This window comes from Protobothrops mucrosquamatus, unplaced genomic scaffold (assembly GCF_001527695.2).
Source record: "Protobothrops mucrosquamatus isolate PMUCROS unplaced genomic scaffold, P.Mucros_1.0 scaffold3602, whole genome shotgun sequence".
Classification (NCBI taxonomy): domain Eukaryota; kingdom Metazoa; phylum Chordata; class Lepidosauria; order Squamata; family Viperidae; genus Protobothrops; species Protobothrops mucrosquamatus.
The window spans coordinates 41,616-54,179 of NW_015389565.1; the positions used below are offsets into that span (position 1 = coordinate 41,616).

The 12,564-nt window shown below is 47.6% G+C and overlaps 1 protein-coding gene across 1 annotated transcript in view; it reads right to left on the bottom strand.

The window, feature by feature from the left end:
* LOC107297937 (paired box protein Pax-7) overlaps positions 1 to 10,686 on the bottom strand; it is a gene marked incomplete at its 5' end in the record, with an annotated part of 41,952 nt that extends 31,266 nt beyond the window's left edge. The window contains 3 exons of the mRNA XM_015827302.1: positions 2,810 to 3,006; positions 4,727 to 4,892; positions 10,487 to 10,686. Of these exons, the coding sequence (XP_015682788.1) occupies positions 2,810 to 3,006; positions 4,727 to 4,892; positions 10,487 to 10,686 (563 nt within the window). The remainder of the gene's footprint in view (positions 1 to 2,809; positions 3,007 to 4,726; positions 4,893 to 10,486) is intronic.
* Positions 10,687 to 12,564: the final 1,878 nt, after the last annotated feature.

The following is a 12,564-nucleotide window of genomic DNA, read 5'->3' on the forward strand; positions in this document are numbered from 1 at the left end:
GGGGGGGGTTAAATAGTGAAGAATGAACGGGGTGGCAGCGAAGATGCAAATCACTGGTGGAAAAAGGAAATTATGTGCAATTACTCCAGAATACGGGCAGCTCTGCCCATTCCAGCCAACAAGATCTCATTAATAAGCAGAAAATAAGATTGAAATGGTATCTGAAAGAAGTGGAAAAATGAATTTGAATGCCGCATTTGTCCACAATTACCCCCGCGTTCACACATATTTTATTGCAATTTTTTTTATATTATTATTATTATTCTTAATCTTTCCATCCCTCAAAGCAGATTGGGAACATCGCCGCATTATGGCGACACAAGGAAAAGAGGCATTAGAGACCCCGGCGCGCTTTGCCAATTTGTAAAGGCCGGGGCTGGGGGAAGATCAGAATTCGTGGCTCCTCCGGCTTAGCGCCGTGTAGGTACAAGAGTTTTGCAAAAAAAAAAAGAGAGAGAGAGAGAGAGAGAGAGAGAAAGAAAAAAGAAAGACACCCCATCCGCCTTATCCCAAACTTGCATTTGCAACCTTTGGGTGCATAGTTTTCTTGGAAAGAAAGAGAGAAAATGAAATTGATACGGAGAGATCTGCTGGGCTTGGCAGGTTCTGGGGGAGACGGTTCAGCGTCCAATTTAGGAAGAGGTCACAAGAGACCCAGGAGAGCCAGCAGGCAGATGCAAAAGGGGATTTTTCCAGTTTTTCCTCACCGCCTTTTCCAAAGAGATCTGTGCAACCCGGAGGAAGCTGGCCATCAGCACGGCTGAAGGAGAACAGCCAAAGTGGGGCATTTGACTGTGGATGAAATGCCTTCGTCCCCGGTGGATGGACTTTCCCGCCACTTTTTATTGGGATATAAATGATTAGACAGAAGAAACTTCTTCTGTAAAAGATTTAATCTCCTCACTCCTTGCCAGGTTTTTGCAAAACCAACTCTGTTTAAAGGCGCTGGGTGCTGGAGGGAGCTTGGTGGGAATGCAAATATAGTTTCGTTTATTTTCTCCTTTTGCAAAGAGAATTTTACAGGTATCCTCTATTTCCTGCACACGCACACACACACACACACACACACACACACACATACAAACACAGAGGCTTTTTAGGAATTTTTGAAACAAACCTACCGAGGGTGCAATGCAAATGGTAAAAGGGGACGCAAAATTATTTTCCTTTCCTCCACAATTTTGCAGGTTGGATCCGAAGCTCCTCACGCTGTCCGTGTGTTTTGGAATGAAATTATTCTGATTTTTTCCCCCCCTACGTAGCAAATTGACAGAACTAGATTGAAGTTCAGACAATTATTTTTTTTTACAGGCTAATTGGGTTGAAAAGGATCTTTTCTGCCTTGCTAGCCAACTTCCAGGTGTCCAAAATCAGGAACTAATTTATCTTTTTTTCTGTTTGGGGTTCTGTTTGATCGCTTCTGTCTTTCTGACTTCCTTCTCAAACAGCCTCTGAGCGTGTACAGAAGGACTTCCCATTAAAGCCCACAGAATTAGGAAATTCTAAGTTCGCACGTTAAAGAAAGATCTCTGACTTTTCCAAAATTAAGCCTTGCAGGAAAGAAAGGTTATAAAACAAACAAAATACGGATAAATAATTTCTACCAACACATTCGTGGTTTCACAGTCCCCCCCCCTCCGCTTCCAACCCAGTGCTTAAATTTTGGACCCCTCCCCAATTATTTGTATTTATAATTGATTTCCTTTATTACTCTATCTGCATCACCCCTTCCTGATGGAAATGAAACTTTTTTTTAAAAAAACCCAAGAAATGAACTATAAGGTGTGCTTTTCCAGTTGGCAAATCAGAAAAATAAACAATTACAAGCCCTTTCCTTAGAACGATAGAAGACAGACCCTCTTCAAATCCGTTACGAGACCATGTAGTAAAATCAAAATAATTTCAGACAAACACACCAAAAGAAGAGACACGTTCATGGCGACGCATTTTTTTTCCTCTTCAGAAATCCTTTCCACTGCTGCTGATCGGGGGACCAAACTTTACTGCTCCATGGATCAACCGAGTGTGTAAAAATGCACGTAGGAGAAAAAGGAAGATTTGGCCCAGCCTCCAGATTTGAATTTTTCTCATGCCTGGCCCCAAACACCGGTAATAAATTTAAATTATGTGTGTAAGAAAGCCGTTTGGATCTTTAGAGCGAGCGGCTGAGATTTGCTGACATAAGACAAAGTAGTGGATGCATTTTTTTTTAAATTTCTACTTTCGTTGGCTCCATCAAAGTGGGCCAAAGTGGGGTCGGGGGTCCCTAAAAGAGGCAGCAGTCTTCAACTTCTCTCCAATCCAGACCCTGTTTTCTGACAAAATCCAAACAAAAGCCCAACAACGGCACGCTTGCAATCCCAAGTTAAAGCTTGCGAGTTAGAGGGGAAAAAAATAATAATAATACCAGTTTAGGGATAAGTGAGGATTTCTGAAGATAGCAATAACAGCCAAGTGAGGGCAAGGGTTTTTCTTTGGGAGGGGGGGTTATTATTATTTTTTTAACAAAGTCTGGGGGAAATATTGAGCCCCTGTTGAGGGGGAGGCTGATACAAGGACGAAACCACAGATGACTTTGATGAACAAAAATGATTTTTTTTAAGGCTCTTTGTCGAGTACGATGCCTTGTCAATCTTTGTGTTGGTGTTAAGAGAATTTAATGCATCTGAAAAGCAGTAAACTACCCCTGTTGTGGACCTCTGATTCCCACAGCACCCCGGGGACCATCCCTCTTCCAAGCCCTCCCGCCCTCCCGTGTTTTTTGCAAATGGCTAGAGAGGATTAAAAAAAAGACACAAGAAGGACTTACCTGTGGAGACAGGCCGTTACTGACGGGATTCATGTGGTTGGCTGGAGCTGAGGGGTTCATGAAGCTGTCCGAGTAGCTGGAGAAACTGTGCCGGGCTCCGTAGGCAGAGCTGGAGTCGGGGGTGGCTGCCGACAACCCCCCCTGGTGCATGGTGGAGGGTGGGAGAGGCTGGGGCCGGTGCACGGTGCTGCCCCCGTCTGTGGGGAAAGAAGGACCCGTGAGAAGACATGCATACAGCAGTCGAACCATTTCCTTGGAGAGCTGGCTGAAAAGAAGCTGAAGGAGGATGGGATGGGAGACCACAAGGAAAGGGAGTAGGAGACCACCCGGTGCGGGAGGCTAGCTTGAGAAGTCAACAACGTTAAGCGGTTCAGAAGGGAATAGAAGTGCATTTCCTTGAGGAGCTAACTGAAAAGACTAAGGACAACTGGATAGGAGACTGCCCAGGAAGGGATAAGAGACCACCTGGAAAGGGATAGGAGACCACAAGGATGAAAAGTCAACAGCACTAAGCAATCCAGCACTTTTGTGTAAATCTCATGCAATTGTCTGAAGGCACAAACCACCAAACAATTTGAGGCCACCGCTGACTTCCTTGGACCCCCCCCCAACTGTAGTTAAGGACCCCATCCTTACTTTGGGGAGGGGAACACCAGTCTCCCCAGAGGGAGGAGGCAGCCATTGTTCCTCAAACTGGTCTGCCTTAAGACGTGCGGACTTCCACTCCCAGAATCCCCCAGCCAGCATGGGAGTCTCAGCTTCACACACAAGATGGCTGGCTGACCTTGCACAGCTCAACCCACGCCCAATTTGCAGGGCTGTTGTTTTGGTTTGTAGGAAGAGAAGAGGTGGGGCATGTGACGCCCTGTCGCCTTGAGTCGTGCAAATCAAGGTGGGAGATGAAACGGGTCCTAAGTAAAAGAGGAAGTGGCACCGATTGCAGGATAGGGCAGGACGAGGACTCAGGCTCAGAGCTGCAATGGCAGAGGACAGGGGTAGGCAACCTCGGCTCTTTTATGACTCGTGGACTTCAACTCCCAGAATTCCTGAGCCAGCCATGCTGAGGGGAAAGGGAGAGGTTTCCAAGCTGAGCCACGCTGGCTGAAGAATTCTGGGAGTTGAAGTCCACGAGTCATGAGGGGGCCAAAGTTCCCTCATGCTGGCTCAGGAATTCTGGGAGTTGAAGTCCACGAGTCATAAAAGAGCCAAGGTGGCTTCCCCCCTGGCATAGGAGGAAGATTTAGGAAGAAGGGCTGAAGAAATACTGCTTAAGGGACGGTTAGATAAGAAGCAGCATAGCCCTCAGCTGCATAACAGGTGGGGAAAAAGAGCTTGAATAACAGGGTAACAGAGTTGGAAGGGACCTTGGAGGTCATCTAGTCCAACCCCCTGCTCAAGCAGGAGAGCAACAACGATGATCAGGGGTCTGGAGGCTAAAACATAGGAAGAACGGTTGCTGGAATTGGGTATGTCTAGTCTAGTTTAATGAAGAGAAGGACGAGGGGGGACATGATAGCAGTGTTCCAATATCTCAGGGGCTGCCCCAAAGAAGAGGGAGTCAAGCTATTCTCCAAAGCCCCTGAAGGCAGGACAAGAAGCAACGGGTGGAAACTCATCAAGGAGAGAAAAAACTTAGAACTAAGAAGAAACTTCCTGACTGTTAGAACAATTAACCAGTGGAACAACCTGCCTCCAGAAGCGGTGAATGCTCCGACAATGGAAGTTTTTAAGAAGAGACTGGACAGCCATTTGTCCGAAATGGCATAGGGTTTCCTGCCTGAGCAGGGGGTTGGACTAGATGACCTCCAAGATCCCTTCCAACATTATTATTGATGCAGCTGTTGATGCAGCTTTGCAAGAAAGCAGAATTAGCTCGGCTGCTCCTGTTTCCTCTCGGGCCCACCTGGGAAGACTCACCTTGGGAGAGCGTGGTGGTCGGGTACGTTGAATCGGGCAGCTGGTAGGGTGGCAAGGCTGGCATGCCGGTCGGGGGGAAGCCACCGGGCAGAAGGTGGTTGAAAGCAGCCAGCTGGTTGGCCCCAGCCTGCTTGCGCCAACGGGCTCTCCGGTTGCTGAACCAGACCTGGGGAAAGAGAGGCGGAGCCTGTTACCGGCTGCGTACCTTGACGGCATCGGAGACATCCACCAGTGGGGAAAGAAAGGCATCTTCTAACGTTGGACTTCAACTCCCACAATCCTCGGGGAGGTGGAGAATCATGGGAGCTGAAGTCTAGAAGAAGGGGAGGAGCAAGTGAGCTGTGGGTAGAAACATGGAGAGCAGTAACAGAGAATTAGGAAATACAGGTGGGGTTTTTTCCCCCCCTTCTTGCCATTTTTGGTCTGCTAGTTGCGGGTCATTGACAAATTACTCCCTTCTAAGGCAGAATTTCTCAACCTTGGTAAGTTTAAGTCATGTGGACTTTAACTCCCAGCACAGCTGGCTAGGGAATTCTGGGAGTTGAAGTCCACGGGACTTAAACTTGCCAAGGTTGAGAAACATTATCCTAAGGGAGAATCAACCACTCTTTCCCACCTTTTTTTCCCCTAGATTTGTATAGTGACTTTTTATAAAATATTAAATACACAACCCACAGGCAAACGACGTGTTCCTGTGCATGAATGTTGCCACCACTTCATTTGAATCCAGGCGGTTCCGTGCAACCCCAATCTATAAGGGACACCTTATTTCTTTTCCCAAATTGTCAAGCCATAAATTCACACACGTTGGAGAGGAGGGTGGGTGGGAAATGGGAGGAACAATCCTTCAAGTTTAGCTTTTAGGGAGCTTCGGCATCGCAGCTGCTGAAAATCTCCCAGGCCTCACAAGATGAGCAACGGGATTAAATTTCAGAGCAACTGGAATTTTTAGGGGGAGAAAAATTAAACAGGCAAAAAAAAAACAAAAAACCCCAACAACCCCAGAACATACTCCAGGAATTGGGAAGGGAGAGAAATTGCTGAGTTGGGGGACTGGCACGTAAAACACACACACAAACACACACCCTCTTTTGCTGAAGGAGAATCGTTAGGCCAAATAACGCAAAATATTATATATTTTTTAAAATCCCTACAGCTACTGCTTGGAGTTTGAAGACACAGATAAGTGTCCATTAGCTCAGAATGCAAAATATTTCTTTCCCCTCTAGCAAAGATTTTTGATGCATTAGATTGGGGAGGGGGGATTCTTCCTTGGTTTTTTTTTTTTTTTTTGATGAGAGGTAATGGACAAGCCAGGTGCGATGCCAGATGTGGAAGCCCATCACATCTGTAGTGGCTTCGGTGGTGGATGGAGAATGACGGCATTAATTTAAAAATCCATATATATATATATAGATATTTGCTGCTATCTTACATTCTGGGCCCCCTGGCGATATTCTGCTGCTTCCCACACACTGGGAAGGAATTATTGGTCTTGATATGAGTGTGCTTGGCCTCTATTTTCCCCTCTGAAACTGGCATGTGCTGGCAGAGTCAAAAGAACTTCAACCCCCAAACTGGGCACAAGAAGCTTTCCGAATCAAATTAGGGATACAAAATACAGAATAACAGCATTGGAAGGGACCTTGGAGGTGGTCTAGTCCAGCCTGCTGCTTGAGCAGGAGACCCTATACCATTTCAGGCACGTGACTGTCCAGTCTCTTCTTAAAAATCTGAGGCTGCATTGAAAGTACCGGGATTAGAGCCTCCCTATTCAGGCAGAGTATATCTCTCAACACCAGCTGTTGGGGGCAAAGTCCACCAAAACCACCCTCCTCCTCTGGATGGGTATTCTGAACAAAATTGGCACAGCCACTCTCCTAAGCTCAGTAACCTTCTCTTCCTAGCTCTGCATCTTCAAATGCATCTATTATATACAGGGAGTTCTCCTTTAACGACTGCCCCGTTTAGTGACCGTTCAAGGTGGTGACGATGCTGGAAAAGTAACGTGATGTCACCGTTTGTGCACTTCATAGGCAGCATCCGACAGGCAGAGTCAAAATGGAGAAACAGGCAGTGAAGTTGCAAGTCATGCCACACGATGTCTCGCTTAATGACTGTATCACTTAGTGACGGGGTTGCCGGTCCCAACTGTGGTCATTCCGCAAGGACTAGCCGTATAACTTAAGAATCAAAAGGGTGCCTCCTATGCTGTCTCCAGGGAGGGCCAGCTCAAAGAATAGGAGGAAATTTAACAAAATTAGGAGCGTTCCTGGTTGCTTCCAAAGCTCTACTACTCCTGTCTATGGAGGCTCCACCTGGCCTGTCACGACCCTTATCCATCCTTCGAAGGACCTGTCTTTCAGGGATGTCTCCTGACTATCTATCTATCTATCTATCTATCTATCTATCTATCTATCTATCTATCTATCTATCTATCTATCTATCATCTATCTATCTATCTATCTATCTATCTATCTATCTATCTATCTATCATCTATCTATCTATCTATCTATCTATCTATCTATCTATCTATCTATCTATCTATCTATCTATCTACTGTATGTAAAATCATCTTCTCCAGCTCATATCGTTCTTCTTCCTCTCTCATTGTCGTTCTTTTCCAACACAAAAAGGAAAAACTAGGAGAGTGACAAAGATGGAGTCATTGCCCACTGCCCAAAGCCCCCTGCTGTGTGTGTGTGTGTGTGTCTGGTGTGTTTGTGTGTAAGAAGCTACAGATGATTTAAAATACAGCCCAGCGGTTCCTACCATCCATATTTCCTTTTCCCCTTGCCCCTTCTCTCTGGAACGGTAGCTGACGTGTCTCTCTCTCTCTCTCTCTCTTTTAATGCTTATAAATCATTTTATGGGTGGATAAAATATACAGGCTGGAGCGGAGAGGGTAATGCGAGACCCACTTCAAAGCAAAGCTGTTTTCACTCCATCACTGCTAAGGTTTTATCAGGCGCTCAAGGAGACTCGCTCTGCCATGGGGATCCGTTTCAAGAAATAAACAGACAGCTCGTCTCCCCACGGGGACCCTGGGCTTCTGATACGCCCCACCCAAGAGAGAAGAAATAGGAAGTGGGGCGGGGGGGGCAGCAGTTTGGAGATGGCCTGGCTCCCACCCCACAGAAGGGCTCCAGGGGTCCCCCAGTCCAGGGGTAGGCAACCTTGGCTCTTTTATGACTCGTGGACTTCAACTCCCAGAATTCCTGAGCCAGCATGGGGGAACTATGGCCCCTTCATGACTTGTGGACTTCAACTCCCAGAATTCCTGAGCCAGCATGGCTCAGCTTGGAAACCTCTCCCTGTCCCCTCAGCATGGCTGGCTCAGGAATTCTGGGAGTTGAAGTCCACCAGTCATAAAAGAGCCAAGGTTGCTTATCTCTGGCCTAGGCCTCGGCCACTTTATGACTCGTGGACTTCAACTCCCAGAATTCCTCAGCCAACATGGCTCAGCTTGGAAACTTCTCCCTGTCCCCTCAGCGTGGCTGGCTCAGGGATTCTGGGAGTTTAAGTCCACGAGTCCTAAAAGAGCCAAGGTTGCCTACCCCTGCCCCAGTTGAAGCCTCCGGCAGTCAAGATGGTGCACGGCTGGTCCCGAGTGGGAGGTTTCCTCCACCACCACACGGTCACTTATACCAAGATGTTCGGACTCCAGCTCCCATCATCCTCCCCCAGTCCAGCAAAGCCACCTTAAGAATCAGCCACCGCCATGTTGAATTCCGGTGGGCCTTATTGAGGGTCCTAACCCCCCCCCACACAAACCCAACCCTTCTGCCTAAGGGTAGGGCAAGTCCTTAGCTCCACCCCCTCTCTAAGCTCCACCTCCCACTTTTTAAAAATTGGAAACAGCCCCCACAGGGACCCCCCCCCCCCAAGCTTGCAATGGAGCAGCACACAATTCTGCTGGTGTTCTAGCCATCCTACAGCCATCTCTTACTCCTCCGTTCCTAGGTTTGGTGTTTAAGAGAGGTTTAAATCTTAACAAAGCTGGACATTTTCGGTGAAGAACTTCAAAGATCAACCTGCACGTGGCTAATTTTTCACTGGGTTCGCTCGTCGCTCAGAGAAGAAAAAAGAAGAGTGGGAACAACAACAAAAAAAACAACCCCTCAGTTTTGGCTCCTTTTTTTTCCACCCTGCCATCCAGGAGCTCTCCGGAGCCAATAAAAAGATCCTTTTTTGATACCCAGAAAATTTTAAAGGGGGCAGATTGGTGGGAAGAGGCGGACAGTGCCAGAAGGATGGAATGAGAAAACCATGAGAAATGCAAGGAAATGAACAGCTGCTGGAAGAGTGCTGGCAAAGAGAGGGATGAGCGTGATGCGGAAGAAGGAATCCTGCAAATTACAGCTTTTGAATCTCGGGAAAAGATCTTTCTCCCTTTCCTAAGCGCACTGTGGACACCAAAAGACTTCAGGTAGAAGGATGCTGCCTTTGCTCAAACATCCCCTGCCACCTGCCCTTTCTCAAATGGTGAGAAGGTTTCATTTTTCATGGAAGATAGTCCCCAAAACTCCATTTAGAGGCCAATAAAGATGCTGGTGAGGAGAATGGCCCTTCGAAATGCTGTCTGTGCCAAGGCACCATTAAAATTGAAATAAACAGAGGTTGCTGCTTTGTTAACCCCTGGAATATAACTCTGGGCCCAAAGAGCCTTCCTTCCACAAGGTGTCAGAGTGAAGAAAAAAAGTTTTCTCCGCCCCCAAACCCTTGAGACGACAGTGAATTAAATTTATAAGATGCCCGAATGGGCCAACATGCCATTCCTGTCTTCTGCCTTGCACAAATTCCTTCACTGCCTCTCCGGAGACTCACTTCACAACCCTCACCTGTGCCATGTTTGCACACAAAAGTGACCTCAGATTTATCAGCCAGACTTTTAAAATTGCAAAGGGGTTGGCCAAATTCTTTCCCTCTCTCTGGCTTGCAATCTGGCCGCGACCCTCCTATTCTATTCTGTTCTGTTCTGTTCTGTTCCGTTTTTACTCAACTCTACTCTACTCTACTCTACTCCATTCCACTCCACTCCACTCTCTACTCTTATTCCTACCCTACCCTACCCTACCCTATACTTATTCTATTCTATTCTACTCTACTCCACTATTCTTATTCCTACCCTACCCTACGCTATACTTATTCTATTCTATTCTATTCTATTCTATTCTATTCTACTCTACTCTACTCTACTCTACTCCACTCTATTCTTATTCCTACCCTACACTACCCTACACTATACTTATTCTATTCTATTCTACTCTACTCCACTATTCTTATTCCTACCCTACACTACCCTACACTATACTTATTCTATTCTATTCTCTATATTCTATTCTACTCTACTTTACTCCACTCCACTCTCCACTCCACTCTATTCTTATTCCTACCCTACCCTACCCTAGTCTACTCCACTCCACTCCACTCCACTCCACTCCACTCCACTCCATTCCATTCCATTCCATTTATATTTCTATATTTCTGTATTTCTATTCTATTCCTATTTCTATTCTATTCCTATTTTATTTTTTTAAATATTTTTTTTTGGCAGAGTGAAACATGCAATGGGAAAAAAGAAGGGAGCTATTTCTTCACCCAGGACACGGCGAGGGGGGGAAAAAGCTAGTCCTTCTCAACTTCTAAGAGAGGCCGTTGTATCTGGGGCAATTCCAGGTTTCAAATTCTTGGCACCCCGTGGCATGCACTTTCCCACAACTTCTCTTCCACCCCCAGAGGCAGATGTTCTCGCTGACCTGGACACGGGCCTCTGTCAGCTTCGTCCGCTGGGCCAGCTCTTCCCGGGTGTAAATATCTGGGTAGTGGGTCCTTTCAAAGGCCTTTTCCAGCTCTTCCAGCTGCTCGGCCGTGAAAGTGGTCCGACTTCGGCGTTGTTTGCGCTTCAGGGGAAGGTCCGGCTCAGATTCGACATCGGAACCGTCATCCAATCTACTGCCTGGGGAGGAGGAAGAGAAGAAGGGGGTTAAAAATGGGAGACAGGGAATAACTGTTCAGGGACAACGGAGAGACCTGGTTCACATTGGAAAAAAATGTCTGTGGAGATTCTCCGTCATCCAGGTCAGGGTTGTCCCAAAGGTGCTTTTTCAAGAGGCAACTGGACTTTCCTTCCTTCCTTCTTTACTTCCTTCCTTCCTTCCTTCGTCCCTCCCTCCCTCTCTTTTTCCTTCCTTCCTTCCTTCCTTCCTTCCTTCCTTCCTTCCTTCCTTCCCTCCATCCCTTGTTTCCTATCTCTCCTTCCTTCCTTTTGTCTAGGGATAAGACGGGTGGCTAATAAATTTTACAAATAAATGAAATAAAGTCAACACCGAAGTCATCTTTGTGGCAAGATGGGTGGCAAACACATTAAACAGATTAATAAAAATAAATCAAGCCAGGGGAAGCCACAGAAATGCAAAAGTTAAACAATTAAAAAAATAGCAACACACACACACAAACACATACAAACACACACACAGAGCGAATCATACCAAAGCAATAAAGAAAAAAATGGATGCGTATAGGTAATGTGTATAGTCAAAAATAAGGACTTCTGTCTATAATTTTGTTTCTTTACAAGTAGTCCTCGACTTATGACGGATGACGGAGCCTGTCGCGACGGCTGTTAAGTGGAGCATCTCCCTTAACAACCAATCCTTGCTCTCCCCAAAGCAATTGTTAAAACGAACGTGCAGGTTGTTAAGTGAGAATGAGAGAGGCACTGGGAGGGGAGGTCCTCAGGCCCAGGCCTGCCTGTTCCAGACCCCCAAGTTCTGCCCCACCCCTGTGCCCCTCGGGGTCCCCCCAAGCCTTGGCCTTCTCCCAAGCTGGCCATTTGGACATCCAAGGGAGCCTAACCCAGCAGGGCCCAAACCTGGCAACATTAAGAGCTGTGGACTTCAACTCCCAGAATTCCGCCCCAGGGGCTGGTAGCTTCTCTAGGCTCCCTTGCCTGGCAAAATAAAATGGCTGGCTGGGGAATTCTGGGAGCTGAAGTCCACAGCTCTTAAAAATTGCCAAGATTGGAACCCCTTGGCCTAAGGCAAAAATTACAGCCCGTAGGCCTCGGCCTACTTCCACCCCACCACCACCTCCCTCAGGATCCCCCCCCCCACAAGCCTGGGCCTAACCCAGGGGTAGGCAACCTTGGCTCTTTTATGACTCGTGGACTTCAACTCCCAGAATTCCTGAGCCAGCATGGCTGAGCTTAGAAACCTCTCTTTCTCCTCAGCATGGCTGGCTCAGGAATTCTGGGAGTTGAAGTCCACGAGTCATGAAGGGGCCCATAGTTCCCCCATGCTGGCTCAGGAATTCTGGGAGTTGAAGTCCACGAGTCATAAAAGAGCCCAGGTTGCCTACCACTGGCCTAACCCCAAGCCAGCCATTTTATTTTGCCAGGCAAGGGAGCCTAGAGAAGCTACCAGCCCTTGGGGGGGGGGGGCTGTCTGTTACAGCCTCTAGGCCTCGGCCTACCTCCCCCCCCCAGTCCCCCCCAAGGCCTCCCTGCGCTCCCCCCAGGGCTTGGCCTACTCCCAACTTGCCCCCTCCAGCCTCCTAAGGGAGCCCAAAGCTGGCAGCAAAAGCCCCCCACCGGGGTTTTGCAGGCCCCTCCAGCCCCCCCCCAAACTCTGCTTTTTGCAGAAAGGAACCCCATCAATGGTCACACCATGCTCAGCTTCCCCTGCATGGCTGCTTCTGGCTCTTCTGCAGCCAGGTGCAATTCCCACCCTCACTTAGCAGGTTCAGTGTCTCTTAAGGAGGCTCCATTCATCGCGATGGAGCCTCCTTAAGGAAAACACAAGAAGGCAGAAAAGCACCAGGTTGCAGCGTCCTGGCA